Below are 21,662 nucleotides of genomic sequence, written 5' to 3' on the forward strand. Positions count from 1 at the left end.
CAAGGTGACATTCTTATTTATATATAGACTAATATCCATCATTCGTATCTTCGTTAATTAGTATCTCTTTTTAAAAAGTTGACTGAAACTCATAATCGATCGTGGTCAAAGTTTGCACATCGGTCATTTTTATTTGAGAAGCTAATTTTCAACAAAAAATATCCTTCCTAAATATCAAGACTGACCAACTTTTTGGTAGGTTTTGCTTTTTTGACTATAATTTTGACCCCGTTTTGGTCACCTTCTTTCCAATCATAAATAAATCTGATATATATCATAAACTAATTCGAGCTCACAAAGTCAAGATTTTTGTTAGGAGGTTTTTGTCCCAGTATCATTCATGTAAGTACAAGGTTATGTGGGAACGAAAATTGTTGGCACAAGATGGGTCTACCTTTGGATTAGAGTATGTTCTAGGATCCTCTCTTTTGCTTCTATCTCCATCACTGAGTGCAGTAAGAGAATGATGGCAGATTGGCGAGCTGTCAAGACTAAGAAGATGAGTACAGTTCCTAGATATAACCATTCAGTAAGTGATTTCAAGTAGATATAGGAAGAGTCAAGAAGATATATTATTGTCAATCATCTCAAAAAACAAGCGAACGAATCTGCCGATTTGATGGCTAGAGTTCCATGTTTGCTAAATAGCTACAATGAAAATGAAATCATGTTACTTGGCAAAAAAATATGAAATCAAGTCTCATCCTACTAATTTGTTGGAGACTCTCACGTATGATTCTCGTTTTATCAAATAAAATTTAATTTCTTTCGTAAAATAATAAAACCCCAGGTTTCTCATCACACAGTCTTCTACATGGATGTAATTTTGAAAACCAAATACCAAATTTAGTCTCATCATAAAAATGCCAACAAGGCTCAACACTAATCACGATTTTTTTTTCCAATCTTGTCGATTCTTAATATTCAACACAATCCAAACTTTGGAGAGTAGCATACTAAGAACAGATGACATAACAAAGTTCAAATACCCAATAGCTAACATCCTATTACATTAGATATGCAGTTCATTCCATCAGTACTCAGCGCCAAAGGACACAATATGTGAGCTGCAACAAAACAACAGGATGTAAACATATGTGTATTAGTTAGTAGAATAATGACATGGAAATGTTTATCTAAGCTCATTACGACAAGACATAGGTTATCAGGTTTCCCAAGTCTATCATTTCTACATCGAATTTACAGTGTTAAAGTTGTTGTGAAGTTAATTCTTGTATAATATATAAGCTCTGGACAAGAATTACTATGAATATCTGAACTACTTTTCTTATTTCAAATTTCAGTGTTCTTTTGCATGATATAAACTAGATTGAGAAGCCAAGGGAAAAGGGCTTACTTGGAAATCATGATCAGTGACATTTTTAGACACTTGGCAGACTCAGCTGCTTAAACAACTTCAACACATGATATGTTGAAGCTGAATATAGCATTCCAATAGCAAATCCATTTTTGCGATACTGCACTTACACAATATTTATCACACACTGTAATGACTGGTACTTAAAATAAGTCTAAAGCAAGAAATGGAAGCAAAAAGAAACCAAAGAAAAAAGACTGCACCTATCCCCCGAGAATAAAGAGATCAACATCAACCCATCCAGATTTCTGAAAACCAGTTAACCTGCCATATCCCTTATAGAGAGCAACCTAATTTCCTCAACGACCAAATGGCAATTACTAGTTCAATAGCAGATGGCACAACAAAATTGCAGATTTTGTTCGCGGACAAATAGTACATAAAGGGGTAAAATATGACTGAAAGAACTGTAAAGCGTTGAAAGTCTTAAGCAGTAAAGATAAACAATATACCGCTCCAAATTTTTCTTCTAGAACAGATCCCGGATGAAGTTTATATTTGTCCCCAACTTTTACTCTGAATGCAACCTGTAGAAAATGGATACTATTATCAGATAAGTATTTGTAAATGCATCTGAAAGATAACCAAAGAACAGAGCCCGGCTTATGTATTCCTAGCAAACTATATTGACTGGAATATTACAATGCTTGACATTAAGATTTAAACATCGAACAATTAGAATAGAAGCAGTAAGCACCCCACGCCAAACCATGCTAAAATATATAGAACTAAGTAACCTCATCCTATGACAACTATCTTTAGTTTTAATTCAGCTATCAGAGAAGGTAGTAATAGACATATCTCATCATATAAGAAATTAAATTAACCATTGCAGAAAACTTTTACCACTAATATTGAAACTTCCTATATGCCTATGTGCCACTAATCAACTCTCGAAGTCACAGATTTACAAATGTAGCTCTAGAGTTCACATATTATTAACAATTCACTGAAGAGAGAGACATATTTTGCTACTCATACAACTCCAAACAGAAGTTACTGTTTAAAAAGATATAAAAAAAATCCGCAACTGACAATCTAGAGAAGAGAAAGACATGTATGATACTCATTACAAACAACGCTCAAAATTGACAAAAGAAAAGTGCAAATGATATAGCATGATAGAAGTGTTCCATATCAGTATCTTTTTCTAGTTGTCACGAATTAAAATGCCCTTAAAAACACAAAGAATGCTCATTCTACATCTTATCATGTCTACCAATCACATACTGACAATCTAGAGAAGAGAAAGAATGCTCAAAATTGACTGTATAAAATTAATGTCAAGATAACAAAATATTGTGGGAACAATGATGTTAATCAACAAATTTCTAAAACAGGATGTACACAAGGATCTTTGTAACACAAACAAATATCAGAAAATACTTGCCTTTCCAGCTGGCAGCTCAGGATCACCAGTTAGTTTTACAGCTTCAACATAGACTACATAGTCATCTGACTCGTTCTTTGAAAGATTCTCCAGTTCACCATCCTTGCGCCACTGACCATACTTGCGCGTTATCTGAATAACTTCCGTAACGATGTAGCCATTTGAGCACAAATATAACCCTAATTATGTATAAGAAAATATCATTAAAAAGACACCAGTCTTGAATGAGGAAGTAACGGGAATGGGAAGCAAAAACAGAATGACACAAGAATGATTTAATAGGTGTTTGAACACACACGTCAAATAAATTTTATCCCACATTCTACCAGTTAGAGGATCAGATGATGTTGTAACGTCGATGCGATTAAACATTGTTAATCCAGATAGGCAAGGTTGCTTATTTAGGGCTCGACTGCGGATAAGCTGCCAGAACTTTTCTGCATCTTCATTCTGTAACATGTATACAAAGATAGGTTTTAGGATAATATTTCTAAATTGATAGTACACTTTCAATAACAAAGCACGATATACAAACAAGAGAAATAAACCTTTTCGGGCTTTCCCTTGCCAATGCACTCCACTTTATCAAAGATGGTGTGGTCTAAAGTACGATACCCTTTAAGAATATCGTCACCAGCTGCTAGATCTTTGTCTTCTTCTACAGTCAAACAAAACTTGAAGTAACCTTTCCTCTCTAGCGTACCTGGGACTTGAAGCAACTCTTTCTCCAATTTCCTTGTGTTATTCTCTTTAAGACCACCGACAGAAAAATCAATCCAAATTACAGTTTGGTCTTTTTCATCTGAATCACCAGTACTAGAATTTGTTGCAGCCTTAGTTGATTTGGGATTAATTTGATGTTTAGACAGTAACTTCATAAACGTCTCTTTGTTAGCATCTGTTTTTCCACCTGATACCGCTAATTTCTTAAGTGTCTCGGCCCATTGATCCTGACTGGTTTCAAATGATGGCGTCAATTGAAACACTCGCAAAGCAAGCTGCACATTAGAATCCTTCCCTTTACCATCTTGAGGAGCTGCCTTATGCTTCAGGTAGATAGCCTATAACACATGTACAAAGCCTAAATACTTGTATAATCATGGCCTCGCAGAGTTATGTCAATGAACTTAGTTCACGTGGAAAAAACTTGGTAGCTTTGTAAGAAAAGCTTAGTAAGAAAGATTTTCAGTTTTACATAAATCTATAAGCAATTCCAAACCTAGATACTATGTAATACTACATCATAATGTAAAAGCAGAGCTGTATTAAATGCATAAAATCGGAGCATGCTCAGCTTACAAGTGAAGAGTACCTTCTCTTTGTCTTCACCTTCCTCACTCATTGGGGCACATATCTCGAACAATGGGGTACCCTCATTGGCTGTTGCAAGCTGCCTGAAACCCGAACACAATTACACATTAAATAAGTTATATCGCAGGGTACTGAAATCCAATAAAGAAGCATCTTATACAAAAGACAGAATGAATCAACTAATGACAAAGTGCACACAAATAATATGATATGATAATGCAAATTTTAAGCCAACAAGGCAGTAGTCAAATGATTTAGGAGAAAAACTAAAGAATAATAAACTTTAAACAAAAATGCCCAAAATGATGCTAGAAGAGACAATGATCTATATCATTTTCACAGTCCATATATCATAATGAAATTCTATGTTAGCAAATGACATGTAGTATAAGTGTTACACTATATTCTATAATATAAACAGAGTAAAATGTAGGTATACAGTAGAAGTGGCAACAAAGTTATAGACCTTACCATGGACTATAACTTATTGCCAAGTAATTTCCATCCGTCGACTTAATTTGAATAATGTGACCATAAGGATCTTTACCGTCTTGGCAAACACTAAACCACCATCCCTCCTGAAAGAAATGAAATATAATGAAGAGATAAACTTGTATAAACATCAGGTATAGATGTATAGAGAAATAGAAAACAATGTCTGCTCGATATCGTATATAAGTCACAAGATGGTGTCTATGGTGGAGAACAGGTAAATGATGTTGCCATTTCTTTGAAACAAAGTCATTCTAAATATTTTTCACTATCAGACACACATGTACAAGAAGAAATAGAAGAAAATGAAGACACTATGCTGAGAGAAACATCTATAAATTAAAGAGAGTAAATATCTATGAGTAACAGATGCTAATTTGCAAATCACATATATGTTTCTGTCCTAGACTACAGGTGAAGTTCATGTACTACACCTCAATTGCTTAAAGAAGTCACCAATATAAACATTACAAATTACTAGCTAAATTATATTCCAAATTGTCGAAGATCTATAATGTGAAGCTAACAGAGTAACAAAGTAATGTCACATGAAGGTACTAGAGAAACGAAAGGCAAACCAAAACTCCCTTGTTACATACTCATTAAACTCGCATCTTGGTGTTGACATATCACACCACACCACATATGACTCTAAGCCTTCATCTGACGAAGTTTACTTAACATGGTATCAGAGCTTATACGGTACTTAAACATACGAAATCCATATCTAATATTCACATCCTGCGTTCTAAAACGTACAAAACACGCACGTACAAAACACGCAGCATTTTCCATTTCTCTGTATAAAATTAACAAAATTATTAACACAAAACAAGAAGAACAAACAAAAAAATCTCGAAAAATTTAATCAAACACTTACAAGCCCATGCTTAGTCGACAAAGATGAAGATGAAGAGGCCATTATCAAACTCACAGAGGTTTTAATTTTTATGAAATTTGTTTGTATTACGTTTTTCGAATTTTCTTGTGGGCACATGTTAAGAATCCGTGATTAATGAGTTGTCAAAATTTTATTGGTGGGGAGCTTATTAATAATGATGTACCCTGTGCATACACAAAATTCTCCACCAATAAAATTCTCCATCAATCACGAATTAAAAGTAGCTTTTTTGGAGGCAAAAGTTATAGGTAGGGCCACACAAGTTTATTGTTAGTTAAAAGCTTATATAATAATAATATTTTTCATTCAATTTATTTTGGTACTTTCAACTTTCAAGTCATTGCACCTTGAAAGTGTTATTTTAAAAATTCCTGATAAATCCCGATTCAAGCGATTAATCCTCGATTAATTTCCTACAAAATATTTGATTGATTCTATTTTTGAAATTCGATTAATTTTTACTAATTTTTTTTATTGGAGTATATATAATTATTTATTAAAAATTAAAATACTATATTAATTGAAATATGAATAAGTATAGAAATTACGATATAATAAATATATATTTGTCAATAAATAACTAATATAATGACAATGATATATTAAATATAATTTAATATTAAAATACATCCGATTTTTATTCCAATTAATCATTCTGATTAATCCCCGATTTTCATTTAATCCTAAATCGGTAACTCGACTGATCTTCCCCGATTCCCAATTTTTACAACCCTGCTTAAAAAATTCTTAATTGATGGTCAATTTCAGTGGCACATATCAGACCTGACAAATTGAATAATCGGTTCGATTTTCGGATCGGATCAATTTGGGATCGTGTTCACTTTCGTATGATAATATATTTGGAGACTATTCGGGTCGGGTCGGATGCAATTCGATTCGAGTCTATTTTGAATTAAAATTTAAAATAATTTGGATAAAGATCAAATAAAATTGAGTTTCGATTAAATTCGGTTCGGATAATTTCGGATCATAACTTATTCATTTTTCAACTTACGAGACTTATCAAATATTTTTTTTAATAAAAGTAGTGTTTTTAATATAATATTATGTAATTTTAGAAATATTTATGATCAAATAATTATGTTATCATCAATATAAAATTATTTTAAGTACTAATCTTACTTATTTCCGGTCATACTCAATTCACATAATATATATTTCAATTTTGATCAATTCATTGGATACTTAGTAGAAAATCGGCTTTTTTATAATCGAATCAAATTTACAATTATGATCACCGGAATATCATAAACATACCTATTTCACTCTTTCATTTGGTAAATCTAATGATATATTTCTCAAGTCTTGTGACGCTCTATTTCACTCTTTCATTTGGTAACCCGACCCCTCTCCAAAAAGAAAATCAAATGGTGTGCCCGTCGAATCCGCTGCCACCGCCTGCGGAGAGGAGCCGGAACTGGCTGTCACTTCCGGCGGAGCTGACGTCATCAATTCTCATACGTTTAGGTGCAGTTGAGGTGCTGACGAGTGCTCGAAAAGTGTGTAAAACATGGCGCCAAATCTGCTCCGACCCGGAAATGTGGCGGGTCATAAAAATACAACATTTGGATTATGAAAAAAACACCCAAAATATTGAAGCATGTGGTTATGAAAGCTGTTGATTTGAGTTGTGGCCAGTTATTCCATCTTGATCTCCAGATTTGGGGGCATCCTCGTAATATGTTTGCGAGGTAGGCACCGAGACTTGTCTTTTTAATCTCAAGTATACCTCTCAATATATAGGCATCTCAAGTTGCTCTTCTTCTATTTTACTCGATGAGGTACACCAAGTAACAAAACAGAAAAAGTAAACAAAATGGGTTTTCCTTATTATTTATATTATATCCTGATTAATTAATATTAATATTACAAAATATATTCAGAGTATGATTAAAATAATCCTTACTCAATATATTTTATATTAATAATTAAATAATCAATATAAATAATTAAACTTGTAATAGAAAAGAAAAATATAAGAGTTCCCACTAGTACTAGGCCACACAATCATTCCACTTATGCTAGTAGTTGTAAACAACACTAACAAAAGATGCTATATAAACTCAATATCTTTCTTTTACAATATCAATGTGGGACAAAATCCCCATAACCCATTTCAAATAAGCAACTTTGTCTCAATATATTCATGGATTCCACTAAGAAAATATCTTAGATCCAAATATGCAAGTTTAAGTCCTCATGTCAAGGAACAACCTCCAAGTGTTAATTTTCGGAAATCATATCAAGAACATATATAAAATATGCTTCAAACTTTCCATTTTCTAACACTTGGTATATCCTTTTTTAATCTATAGTTATTTATTTTTGGACTCTGGTATGAAATTAATCTGTTGTATCCGAACGTGTATGAAGATCGTGGAATACACCCCATCTAGAGTTGATGAAGAGTCTTTAGGATTTAAACAAAATCCTTCAAAATCTTACGAATTATGGTCGAATTTCAAAAACCATAAATACATTGAACAATCCCACAAAATTCATCATTTTATGAAGTCCAAAAAAATCCTCCAGCATGTGAATACCATCAGATTTTAATGGATTTTAAATAAGCTCAGTTGAATACCATCCGATTTTTAAGCATAATTTAAAATCCTGATTGAATATCACCAGATTTTGAAGAATAATTTAAAATCCTAGTTGAATACCATAAAATTCTGATACATTTTTAAAATCCCAGTTGAATACAACTAGATTATATGAATTAAAAAAAATCCTTTAAAATTCCAGTTCAATACACCCCCTGTAGAGTTGATGAAGAGTCTTTAGGATTTAAACAGAATCCTTCAAATCTCATGAATTATGGTCGAATTTCAAAAACCATAAAATACATTGAACAATCCCACAAAATTCATCATTTTATGAAGTTCAAAAACATCTTTCAGCATGTGAATATCATCAGATTTTAATGGATTTTAAATAAGCTCAGTTGAATATCATCATATTTTTAACCATAATTTAAAATCCTGATTGAATACCACCATATTTTCTAGCATAATTTAAAACCCTAGTTGAATACCATTAAATTCTGATACATTTTTTAAAATCCCAGTTGAATGCACCTGGATTTCATGAATGAAAAAATTACTTTAAAATCTTAGTTCAATACGCCCCTTAATTTTAATTTTGCAAATTGCACTATAATAAAGAAGCAAAGAACAACCGTTACCCTACCACAAAGAATAGGTTTCCTTTCTCCACTCTATTCATATCCATTTATCATTTTTTTTCCTCCTTAAATTGGTATCTACCAACCAGTGCTACTGATCCTGCTTCCCTTATCTCCGTAGAAACATCTGATCCAAATTTAAGTGAACTTCCACCGCCATTAAAATAATCCCGAGCTGTACCTATTGCCGCATACCAGAAAAGTCTGCAATATTCAGGTACCATTAAATGTATCCCGAGCTGTACCTATTGCCGCATACCAGAAAAGTCTGCAATATTCAGGTAATTCTTTAACTTCATCTAATGACACTCTAACTCCATCACATTCACATTCTACATCTTCCTCCATACCAGATATGATATATTCAAATTCTACTACCACCATACAGTCATAAAATGACTCCATAAATGACTCCATAACCTCTTCTGCCACTTCTGACATACCAATACAAAATAGCCGTATTATAACAAGGTCTCAAAATAATATTTACAAGCCAAACAAAATCTATGGTTTTACTATTATTACATCTCCTTATTATGTGCCAACATCATACAAGCATGCCCAAAAACATGTTCATTGGCGGACCGCTATGAAAGTCGTGTTTAATGCTCTTTTACAAAATCACACATGGGATCTTGAACCGGCTGATGCTTTTAAAAATATTGTTGATTGCAAATGGGTTTTCAGTATAAAATATAAGCCTGATGAAAGTATTGACAATTACAAAGTCAGACTTGTCGCCAAGGGTTTACACAATGTCCAGGCATTTACTTCCATCATACTTCTAGTCCTGTTATAAAATCATCTACAATTCGTCTTGTTCTTCCTATTGCTATACAGAAAAGGTGGCATATTCACCAAATGGATGTGAATACCGATTTTCTCCATAGCAGACTTAATGATGAGGTTTATATGAGGCAACCCCTGAGTTCGAAGATTCTATATTTCCTACTTATAAATTTATGGACAACGCCTACTACTACGACTACTACCACTAATTGGTTAATCAAAACTTCCTAACATATTTATGGGATGAAGCAATCAATACAAAATGTTACACTCATAATATCTTTTTAATCAATAAAGCACATGGCATGACACCATATTAGTTATTGAAAGGAAAGAAATTAATAATAAGCTTTTTGCATATATTTGAATGCAAATATTTTGTGTTAAGAAATCTTAGTGAGCATCCTAAAAAATTGAAAGCAAAAGCAGAAGAAATATTTTTTATTGAATATGTAGTTATAAGGGCCTACAGAATATACAATCTAAGACTCGACATCGTTATAAAATCTATACACTGTTGTCTTTATTTTTAGCAAAGTACAAGAAGTGAATTTTGCAAATGGCTAAAGGTGTACCCATTTTTCCACGTCATTTTTTCAAAAAAATTGCCACTTATAAAATGACAGTCGTTTTAAGCAAAGTATTTGTACCGCACTACCGTGGTAGGTTTTGTGCATCTCATTCCTACCTCGGCAGGAAATGGATCTGTATGACTCATTTCCTACCACTTCGATGCGGTAGGAAATGAGGTTTGTCTACTCAGCACTAATGGACTAATGTGTTATATTGTGATTGGTTTGTATCTCACATGATTTTCCCTACCAAGAAGCGGTAGGAAATGACTAGTTAAGTTTCCTACCAATTAGTTACTTTCCTACCAACTATTTGTCATTTTTTTAAATAAAATTGAATTTGGTAGTAGTTAAACTACTAGATGACTTTTAAAATTTCAAATCAAATACATTTATTTTTTCTAAATTTTTTATCATATATATCACTGAAATATATACGTATTGACATCTGTAAGGTTGAATCATTCATAAACATTTTTTTAAAAATCGAAACATCGGTATGGGATTAAACACTAGTAAGAACGACTGGTCAAATTACTAGTTGACTGTTAAAATAGCAAACCAAATACATTTATTTTTTTTCTAATTTTTTTATCATATCACTAAATTATATGGATAGTGACACATCTGTAAGGTTGGATCATTCATAAATATTTTTTTAATAATCAAAACATCAGTATGAAACTAAACACTAGTAAGAAGTATGAGTCAAACTACTAGTTCACTGTTAAAATAGCATACTAAATATATTTTTTCATTCTAAATTTTTTATCATATCACTAAAATAGATAGATCTTGACGTCTATAAGGTTGGATCATTCATAAACATTTTTTAAAAATTGAAACATCGGTATGCGGTTAAACACTACTAAGAAGTACTGGTCAAACTACTAGTTGACTGTTAAAATAGCAAATCAATATATTTATTTTTTTCTAAAAATTTTATCATATCACTAAAATAAATAGATCTTGACATCTGTAAGGTTGGATCATTCATAAACATTTTTAAAAAATTGAAACATCGATATTGGCCTAACACTACTAAGAAGTATTAGTCAAACTACTAGTTGACTGTCAAAATAGCGAACCAAATATATTTTTTTCATAAAATTTTTATCATATCACTAATATATAGGTACCGATATCTGTAAGGTTGGATCATTCATAAACATTTTTAAAAAAATTGAAACATCGATATTGGACTCACACTAGTAAGAAGTACTGCTCAAACTACTAGTTGACTGTTAAAATAGCAAACCAAAAACATTTATTTTTTTTCTAAACTTGTATCATATCACTAAAATATATACGTATTGATATCTATATGGTTGGATCACTCATAAACATTTTTTAAAAAACCAAAACATCGATATGGGGCTTAACACTAGTAAGAAGTATGAGTCAAACTACTAGTTCACTGTTAAAACAGCATACTAAATATATATTTTAATTCTAAATTTTTAATCATATCACTAAAATATAGTTCTTGACATCTGTAAAGTTGGATCATTCATAAACATTTTTAAAAAATTGAAACATCGATATTGGACTAACACTAATAAGAAGTAGTGGTCAAACTACTATTTGACTGTTAAATAGCAAATCAAATACATATATTTTTTTCTAAAATTTTTATCATATCACTTAAATATATAGATATTGACATCAGTAAGTTTGGACCATTCATTAACATTTTTTAAAAATTGAAACATCGGTATGCGACTAAACATACTAAGAAGTACTGGTCAAACTACAAGTTGACTGTTAAAATAACAAATCAAATATATTATTTTTTCTAAATTTTTATCATAACAATAAATATATATATACTGATATCTGTAAGGTTGGATCATTCTTAAACATTTTATAAAAAATCGAAACATCGATATTGAAACAAACACTAGTAAGAAGTACTGGTCAAACTACTTGTTAAAATAGCAAACCAAATACATTTATTTTTTTCTAAAAATTTTATCATATCACTAAAATATATAGATCTTGACATGTGTAAGATTGGATCATTTATAAATATTTTTTTAAAATTGAAACATCGGTATGGGACTAAACAATAGTCAGAAGTATCGGTCAACTAATAGTTGACTGTTAAATAGCAAACCAAATACATTTATTCTTTTATAAAATTTTATCATATCACTAAAATAATAGATATGACATCTATAAGGTGGCTCATTCATAAACATTTTTTAAAAATTTAAAACATCGGTATGGGACTAAAGACTGATAAAAAGTATTGGTGAAACTACTAGTTGAATGTTAAAATAGCAAACCCAATACATTTTATTTATTTTTTTCAATTTTTATAATATCACTAAATATATAGATATTGACATCTGTAAGGTTGGATCATTCATAAACATTTTTTAAAATTAGAATTTTTTTAACTTCATTTGCAATTATATTTTAACAAACATAAGTTTTCAAGGAATGATAATAATTCAACTCAACCAAAAAAAAGAAATTCAACAATTTTTTTTAGAAATTTGAATAAGAGATATTGTATATTTAAGGATTGAAATTTAGGGGTTAAATTAGGGTTACATAACTATTTTTTAAAAAAATATATATCAATGATCGAACCGTAGGGATGTTAAAACAATTATCACGAGTGCACGCAAAACATAAAAATTTTTCAATTTCATTTTCAATGATTTTATAATGAATATTCAAAAATAAACCGCTAAAACCAAAATGGCCCCAAATTAAAAAAAATCAATTTTTTTGTTCAAACGTCATAACATACCGCAAGTCGGTAGGAAATGCCCAAAAGTTTCAAATATTTCGAAAATTTGAAAGTTGGCGCCCAAATCAAAATTTAAATTCAAATGGCTCCAAACTGAAAAATTCAAAATTTTCGTACAAACTTATAACCTACCACAATTCGGTAGGAAATGCCCAAAATTTTCAAAAAAATCAAAAATTTGAAAGTTGGTGCCTAAATCAAAATTCAAATTTTTTGCCAAATTCAAAAATTCAAAATTATACCCATCCTCTACTTCTTCTCTCTTCTCTCTTTTTAACCTCATTTCATCTTCCTCTCCCCTCTTGCATCTATTATTTTCTCTCTTCTCACTTCACTAAAAGTTCAATTTACATACAGTCTCTTAATCAAATTTAATCACCTCACCTCATTCATCTCAATTGTTTCATATTATCATGTGTTTTTTAGTTTTTGTGATACTTTGTTTATGTATTAGTTTTTTATTTGTTGATACTAATTTTTATTTATTTACTTCTTATTTAAATAGATTGGACATAATACAAGCAAACCGAAATTTATGGATTGAAGATAAAGAAATGGAGAAAGCGATTTCGAACGTTGATGAAGGACTAACGATGATGACCCATTTTGGGGGTAACTAATTTTGGAGTTTATCATAATTTTTGATTTCATGTAATTTTTGTAAATTTTGTACATTTGTATGGTATATAATTATAAATAAAATGATAGTGGTAAGATGAATTGTATTTTATGATGTATGATTTTCGATTTTGGTTGTTTGTTTGAGATTTAGACATTGATATTGGTAGGAAATATGTTATATATTAAATCAATGAATTATTTTTTAAAAAAAACTTAACCAGAAATTCCTACCACATTCCAGCTATTTCCTACCATCTTCAAGCTATTTCCTACCATCTTCAAGCTATTTCCTACTATTTTCAAGCTATTTCCTACCATCTTCAAGTTATTTCGTATTGTCTTCAACAAGGTATTTCCTACCGAGGATGGTAAGAAATGACTGGTAGAAAATGGTGTTTACATGGTATTCTGATATAATTCCTACCAAGTGGCCTAATTTCCTACCACTGGTCATATTTCCTACATACCTATTTCCTACCACCAGTGGTAGGAAATTTGTATTTCCACATGGCATCTTACTTGGCATGCGAGTCCTTGACATGTGGTTGTCCACATCACAAGTGGGGCCCACGTTGACTGTGATCATACTCATTTCCCACCAATGTCATTTCCCACTTAGTAATTTCCTATCGTTCCTTATCGGTAGGAATTGGGTCATTTCTATCAATTTTGGGGGCATTTCCTACCGATTCGACGGTAGGATATACCCGTTTTTCTTGTAGTGGTCGCATAAATAGTACTTATCTAGTCTGTAATGATAAGGATAAATATGTATAGTAAAGATATATTTTTTCATTAGATAATACTAATCCTATATTCTCTAAATAGGATTTATATTGTATATATATTGACACCAAGGAGGTAAATAGGACGGAAGATCAGTTTAACCCATATTATGGTATCAAAGCTCTAAGGACTAATCGTCATAAGTTTTCTTCATGTTCACATATCAATCATTCGTACTCGTGGATATCTCTAATCCTAACAGCTCCACAATATCAACAACTGCGCAGTTGATTCAATTTAATCCAACATCACAACTGCCCATTAAACTCGTCTGCAGTCACAATTTCACAACTTGGAAGGCCCAATTTAAGCTTCTTCTTCATGGCTATGACTTTTTTTCCATCTTAATGGTTCTGTATCGGCTCCACCATCCACCATTACTACAGGAGATAAAAGCTCTCCAAATTCGGAGACCAGTTATAATTTCGCCAAAATAAACTTATTCATAATGCAATTCTGGCCTCAGTTACTACTGCTCCCGATGCTCATGCCGCTTGGAAATCCTTACATACCTCATTTGCTAATAAATATCAAACACGTATCTTTAGACTACGTGATCTAGTTAAGAAAAGTTTCAAAAGCAAACCGTTCGGTTGTTGAATATCTCCGTGACATCAAGTCCATCAGTGACAATTAGCAACAGTCGGGTCTCCAGTTTTAAATACGGAATTAGTTATCAAAATACTCGGTGGTCTGGGCTCCGAATATAATCCTTTAGCATCTGCTATTCGTGCTCGCGAATCACCCATATCTTGTGAAGAACTATTTGATCAATTCTTGAATCATGAGTTCTTCCTTAAGTACACTGAGAGTCACCAACCGTCAGCTCCTAATTTGTCTATTTCAGCCACGGCTGCTATTGTTTAACGCGGCCCATATCCAGAAAAGTTTTCTAGCTCCTAGTAACAGGCTTCCTCGGAGAAATTATCATAATCAAGCTCGTAATACTCGTATATAAGGTACGTCATGGCATAATCAGTCTTTTCCATCTTCTAATAAAGTGCGCTGTCAGTTGTGCAACAAATCTGGGCATACAGCCAATATGTATCGTACGAAGTCAGACAACAACATGAAAGCCAGAGCCAATCTCGCACATAGTGTTTATTCCAGTTCATGGGATTGTAAATTCTGGTGCATCACACCATATTACAAACGATGTCCACAATTTTTAGTCACCTCAAGACTACACTAGACTCGAGAATTAACTATGGGGGATGGTAAATCAATTGCTATCTCTCATACTGATAACACGTCTTTTTACACTACTAATCATCAATTTACTTTGTCTAATACATTATGTGCATCTGTTATAAAATTAAATTTTATATCAGTAACTCAGTTTTATCAAAACAATAATATGTCTATTAATTTTTTCCATCATTTTTTCATGTTAAGGATCGGCTCTGGTGTGCGTCGTCCAGGATAAGAATAGGCTTTCTCCACCCACTATGTATTCATCTCAAACTCAGTCCTCTCTACAATTGTGGCATTTGGGCTACCCCAACTTTAATCCTTAATATTAGTTTTGAATTCAATTTTAGTTCCTTGTAATTCTGAAAACTCATTATCTTGTGATTCTTGCTGTAATAAAAGCCACCGATTGCCATTTTTTTCAATTTCTCCTAATTCCAATAAATCTCTTGAATAATTATCATGGATGCCTGAGGTCCTGCACCACTTCTTTCCATTGACAGGAAATATTATTATATGATTTTTGTCGACCATTATACCAGGTATTCATGGTTTTACAAAATAAAATCTACTATGATGTCAAAATAGTTTTTCAAAATTTCAGTATCTGGTTGAAAGAATTTTTTACACTAAAATTAAGTCCATATATACGGATGAAAGTGGTGAATTTCCTAGTTTACAGTCACATCTTCACACACAAGGGATTGAAGATCTTAAATCACCACCATATACTCCTCAAATAGTCGCTTTTGCAGAACATAAACACCGCCACATTATAGAAACTGCAAAAACCGTTTTACATCAAAATTTAATGCCATTAGACTTTTGGTCTTTTGCTTGTCATCATAATGTTTACCTCATAAATAGAATGATAATGTCTACCTTGGGAAATAAATTACCATATGATATCTGTTTCGAAGTTCTCCTGATTAACATTATATTCTTGTCTTTGGTAGCTTATGTTATCCGTGGCTTCGGATCTATACTGCGAGTAAGTTAGAACCACGATCCCAGCCATGTCTATGCCTTGGTTTTTCTACACAATATTACAACCATTTGAGCTTTGAACCCTATCTCTCAATATTGTATATTTCGAGAGATGTTGTTTTTGTGAGAATAGGTTTCCTTTCTTCACTCTATTCATATCCATTCATCATATTTTTCCTCCGTAAATTGGGATCTACCAACCAGTACTACTGATCCTGCTTCTCTTATCTCCAACAGAAACATCCCATCCAAATTTAAGTGAACTTCTACTGCCATTAAATGTATCCAGAGCTGTACCTATTACTGCATAGCAGGAAAGTCCGTAATATTCAAGTAATTCTTTAACTTCATCTAATGACACTCTGACTCCATCACATTCACATTCTACATCGTCCTCCATACCAGATATGATATATTCAAATTCTACTGCCACCATTCAGTCATAAAATGACTCCATAACCTCTTCTCCCACTTCTGACATACCAATACAAAATAGCCCGTATTATAACAAGGTCTCAAAATAATATTTACAAGCCAAATAATTCTATGGTTTTACAGTTACTACATCTCCCTTATTATGTGCCAACATCATACAAGCATGCCAAAAAACATGTTCATTGCCGGAATGCTATGAAAGCCGAATTTATTGCTCTTTTACAAAATCACACATGGGATCTTGAACCAGCTGATGCTTCTAAAAATATTATTGATTGTAACTGGGTTTTTAGTATAAAATATAAGCCTGATGAAAGTATTGACAATTTCAAAGTCAGACTTGTTCCAAGGGGTTTAAATAATGTTCATGCATTTACTTCCATCATACTTCTAGTCCTGTTATAAAATCATCTACAGTTCGGCTTGTTCTTTCCATTGCTATACAGAAAAGGTGGCATATTCACCAACTGGATGTGAATAACGCTTTTCTCCATAGCAGACATAATGATGAGGTTTATATGAGGCAACCCTTGAGTTCGAAGATTCTGTATTTCCTACTTATAAATTTATGACAACGCCTACTACTACGACTACTACCACTAATTGGTTAATCAAAACTTCCTAACATTATTTATGGATGAAGCAATCAATACAGAATGTTACACTCAAAATATCTCTTTAATCAATAAAGCACATGGCATGACACCATTTAATTATTGAAAGGAAAGAAATTAATAATAAGCTTTTTGCATATATTTGAATGCAAATATTTGTGTTAAGAAATCTTAGTGAGCATCCTAAAAAATTGAAAGCAAAAGCAGAAGAAATAATTTTTTATTGAATATGTAATTATAAGGGCCTACCTAATATACAATCTAAGACTCGACATCGTTATAGAAATCTGTACATGTTGTCTTTGGTGAAATAATATCCCAATATTGTTATATGAAGGTTATCGCAATGCATTCAAATTAAAATGATATGGATATATGGTATGTTCTATAAAGTGAAGATGATGGAGATGAGCCAGTTAGAAGAACTCATGGTTCTGAGAATAATGCTATTGTCCCACCAACGAATAATTCATCCATCGAAAATCATATTGGATCATCTGATGTTCAAAGTAGAGCAACATTGATCGATTAACTAAATACAATCAATTACCTATAGTGAGGTTGATTCTTCAAGGTTCATGAACTTAGGCGGAGCTTCCGAGAATCGAAATTCAAGTTCAAATCGTAGGCACTATTTTGTATCTTGAGAGAAAATAACATAAACTTAAGAAGAATTTTTTAAGCAAAGTGTTGACGGAGGAATTGGGAACAATAAAACTTGAGGTTAGTAGCCGAAACAAGATCTGTGATGGCGGTTCTTTATCGGAAACGTGAGCAGTAGTCGGTGGATCCGATGAACAGTATTCATCGGAAAAGATGAACAGTATTTGGTGGTGGTGATTATTGGGGGCTGAGATTGCTTAGGGTTAGTGGTGGCTCCTTTGCGCTCTCGCTTCTGACCCCTTACAATGTGCATACGTACCCCATATTTATAGGGGATCAAGCCCACGTAATTCTTGGGGAACAGAAACCTAATGGGCTTAGATTTCTTATCCCGAGGCCCAATAGGAAACCTACTGGAAACCGTCTTCTACTAGCTTTAGGAATGTCCGCCGATGAGGCCCAACCACAAAGGCCCAAGGCTCGTCCGCGGCTTCGAGACTTCACGGATAAGGCATCTCCCTGGCCAAGGATAACCCTCCGCTACCAGCTGTTTCTCTAGTCCGTGGACGCAGGTATAGCCGTGGTTCACCCCAAATGTTGGACGCATCCTTGTCCCCCGATAAGGAGCCCCTACCAGATTGCAGGACAAGTGATCCCAAGCTTTTGGGTGCAAAGTGCAGGATACTCCGAAGTCTCCCAACGAGGACACCCGTGACTACAGAGACAGAGCTCCCAAAGCACACACCAGATTTCACCCCACATCCCCAATGAGGACACCCATTGACTACAGGAGGAGGCCTTCAGTCCAGGCATACCCCTGGAGGTCTCTGACCACGGACACCGCCTTTCCTGTAGATATGCTACAGGAAGGAGTTCCTCAATAGAGTACCTGCATCAAGTAGGTTAGTAATAATAATCTCCATCTTCCTTGAGCCTTCTAGAGAATCTACCTAATCAGCACATAAAAGATATACTTATGTCCAAGTAGAAATTCAAGGCGCGCCCTAACATCTCTGTATGTTGGCGCCGCCCTGTATCACCAGCTTTTGGTTTCTCATACCATTTTACATCATAAGGCGCGCCCTAAACTATTCATCTTTGGGGCTGACTTTAATTCTGCCCAAGCCACAGTATGGACATGTCGAAGTAATCATGTCCAAATGATCCACCCAAGGAGCCTTCCTTACCTAGGGCGCGCCCTAAGGCTCACTATAGGCAGACTCCAATTAAGCCACTCATCTATCTTTTTTCAACGATTGGACGCACCTCGTCATGTTCAAGGGCGCGCCTTTAAGGCAAAACGGTCACGGGTCACTCAACTGTTTAACCAATGCAGCGCGTTCTTAGGGCGTGCCATCTGTTATGGAAAGTTAATCTTATCTTTTCCAAGTTTTTAGGCGTTTCTCCTTCAATTTTACCTATTTTATCAATCTTAATCTGAATATTGTTTATACCAACATTTGGGCATAACACAAAGTACGAGAAGTGAATATTGCAAGACGTGAAATATTTATGAAACCAATTGAAGAAATCTAGTTCTCGATTTGCTTTTTTATCGATATATCATCATCTTTATTGCTTATTAGTTAAATTTTTTTATTTAATAAAATACCATATTTTTCTTATACACTTATTGATTATAGTATAAGGAATTGAACTTAGACTTGAGTTAAATATTAGTCCTTCCCTATTAACAACACAAATATACTTCTACAAAAGATATTGATATATTGATTTTATAAAATTCGTCTCCAAACTAATATCAAATATATAAGGGCTACCAAAAATAGCTGGATTAGATCGGGGTCGATTTACTAGGTAAATTAATATTTTGAGTAAATAAGCCATCAAAATGTTTATAGACTTTAAAAAACATACTAGCTTTAAGGTGCGAATTATCATTCCATGAAACCTACAATCATTTACAAGCCATCAACTAAATTTGTGAATTAGCATCCCCTATGTCCCCTAACATACACATAACTAAATTTGTGAATTAGTATCCACTGTGTCCCCTAACATGCCCCCTTTACTTGTTATGGTTAGTTATTATTATTTTACTGTCATCTCTACTTCCTTCTTATATTCTATATAATATAAATATTAATATATATTATGGTTATAATTAGATAATACAAATATATTAATTCACAGAGTATGTATCAATAAAATTGTAAGTATATCAACAGTTTTCAACTTGTAGAACAAACTCTCAATTGATAATTTAATTCAGAAAATATAAAAGGAGTATTTATCAATAATACCTTTTTATATTTATAAAATGTATTTTTAATTGATTAACTATTAGATAAATAAATATTTTAATAATTGAATATACATTATATAAATTTGAAAGAAAATAATAAATTAAAGGTGGGACAAAAAAGAAATTTGTAAAAAAATAATTAATTGACCAATAAAAAAAAGAGATCTCAGATGACACTGAAAATTTAATAATTAACCAATAAGAAAAAGAGGACATGGTAGGGAACACGACAAGGGAGGAGAGGATCCCGACTCCTTTATCACATATATATTGACGGGATCAGGCCCATCCACATAAGATGCAAAAGTTAGCTTAAAAAATTTGACCCATATAAATAAATGCACATAAATTAATAAATATTATATCCATAATCCTCACTATTTAATCTGAGGTAAAAAAATAATTGAAAAGAGAAAAAAAGAGTAGCAAGTCTTAAACAGAGTCAATGACAACTTATATAATAAACGATTATAAATTTATAATCTTTTACATTATGGGCTTTTAAAATCTTTATATAATTTGATCGATATTTCTTTGAATTTGGTCATAGGTAGTCCTTGTATTGGCGAAACCGAAAAATAAGTAATTGAATTTATTTTTATTAAAACGATGGTAATTAAATTTTACTAATTTCATAGCCTTTTGCTTTAATTTTTTTTCTTTCTCCCTTTTCTAATTCTTTACCTTTAAATTTTAAATATACAAAAAAAAAATTATTGATATAGTTTTTAAACTAAATATATCAATTCATGGTAAAAATTGAATGAAGTATGAAAAAATAATCTCTAATGGTAATGTTTAAATTTGTTAAGTTAGTATTTTAATAGTTTATAATATAAATTATGCATTATTTCCTTTTTTTATTGTTTCACCTTTGGACGTATTATATATGGATCTACCGTATTATATATGGATCACGTAAGTTCAAACCCAAAATATATTGATCAAACTATATCATAGGCTTTGGAGCCCATGATCTCGAAGATTCTCGATTTTAAATCATTTATTATATAAATCATCATTAACTTTTACAATTATCATGTGAGCTAAATAATAGTCGATAGCCTTTTATGACTTGCATCAATTTTTTATATTTTAAAACTTTTTTCTCCACGAGATTCAATGGTAAGGTTTATTGATCTAATAACCTCCAATTATGTTAATATACGTGTGCATTTGTGTCTTTATTTACATGTATCCATGATAATCTATTAGCGATTAATATTAGTAAGAGACGGATAATTCATACCCCCAAATTCGGTATTTTTTCTTTGAAATCTATCAAAATATTTAAACATTTTTTTCGTGTAACAATTTAAGATGTGAATGGATCTTAATCGGATCAAGATACAAGTGA

At 32.3% G+C, this 21,662-nt stretch overlaps 1 protein-coding gene across 5 annotated transcripts; it reads right to left on the minus strand.

Annotated features, from left to right (window-relative positions):
• Positions 1-904: 904 nt before the first annotated feature.
• On the minus strand, positions 905-5,515 carry LOC141705741 (protein EXECUTER 1, chloroplastic-like). 5 transcript variants are annotated; one of them, XM_074508632.1, is made up of 10 exons: positions 5,452-5,515; positions 4,551-4,657; positions 4,081-4,162; positions 3,317-3,829; positions 3,065-3,218; positions 2,769-2,947; positions 1,831-1,905; positions 1,582-1,668; positions 1,358-1,478; positions 929-1,067 (listed from the first exon to the last, which is right to left on the minus strand). In XM_074508632.1, the coding sequence occupies exons 1-8, from the start codon at positions 5,491-5,493 to the stop codon at positions 1,582-1,584; spliced, it is 1,239 nt and encodes a 412-aa protein (XP_074364733.1). In that variant the 5' UTR covers positions 5,494-5,515; the 3' UTR covers positions 929-1,067; positions 1,358-1,478. The 5 variants fall into 5 exon arrangements, with proteins under 5 accessions (XP_074364734.1, XP_074364733.1, XP_074364732.1 ...); XM_074508631.1 differs by having other exon boundaries at positions 1,582-1,905; positions 3,095-3,218; XM_074508630.1 differs by having other exon boundaries at positions 1,582-1,905.
• Between the last annotated feature and the right edge of the window lie 16,147 nt (positions 5,516-21,662).

Source organism: Apium graveolens, unplaced genomic scaffold (genome assembly GCF_009905375.1).
Source record: "Apium graveolens cultivar Ventura unplaced genomic scaffold, ASM990537v1 ctg942, whole genome shotgun sequence".
NCBI lineage: Eukaryota > Viridiplantae > Streptophyta > Magnoliopsida > Apiales > Apiaceae > Apium > Apium graveolens.

Coding starts and splice junctions, on each gene's coding strand:
- LOC141705741 (XM_074508630.1), bottom strand. CDS start 5,493: ATGGCCTCTTCATCTTCATCTTTGTCGACTAAGCATGGGCTT. Junction 4,658..5,451: donor TGTCGACTAAGCATGGGCTT/GTAAGTGTTTGA, acceptor CATTTCTTTCAG/GAGGGATGGTGGTTTAGTGT. Junction 1,906..2,768: donor CTGAGCTGCCAGCTGGAAAG/GCAAGTATTTTC, acceptor CATTTTCTACAG/GTTGCATTCAGAGTAAAAGT.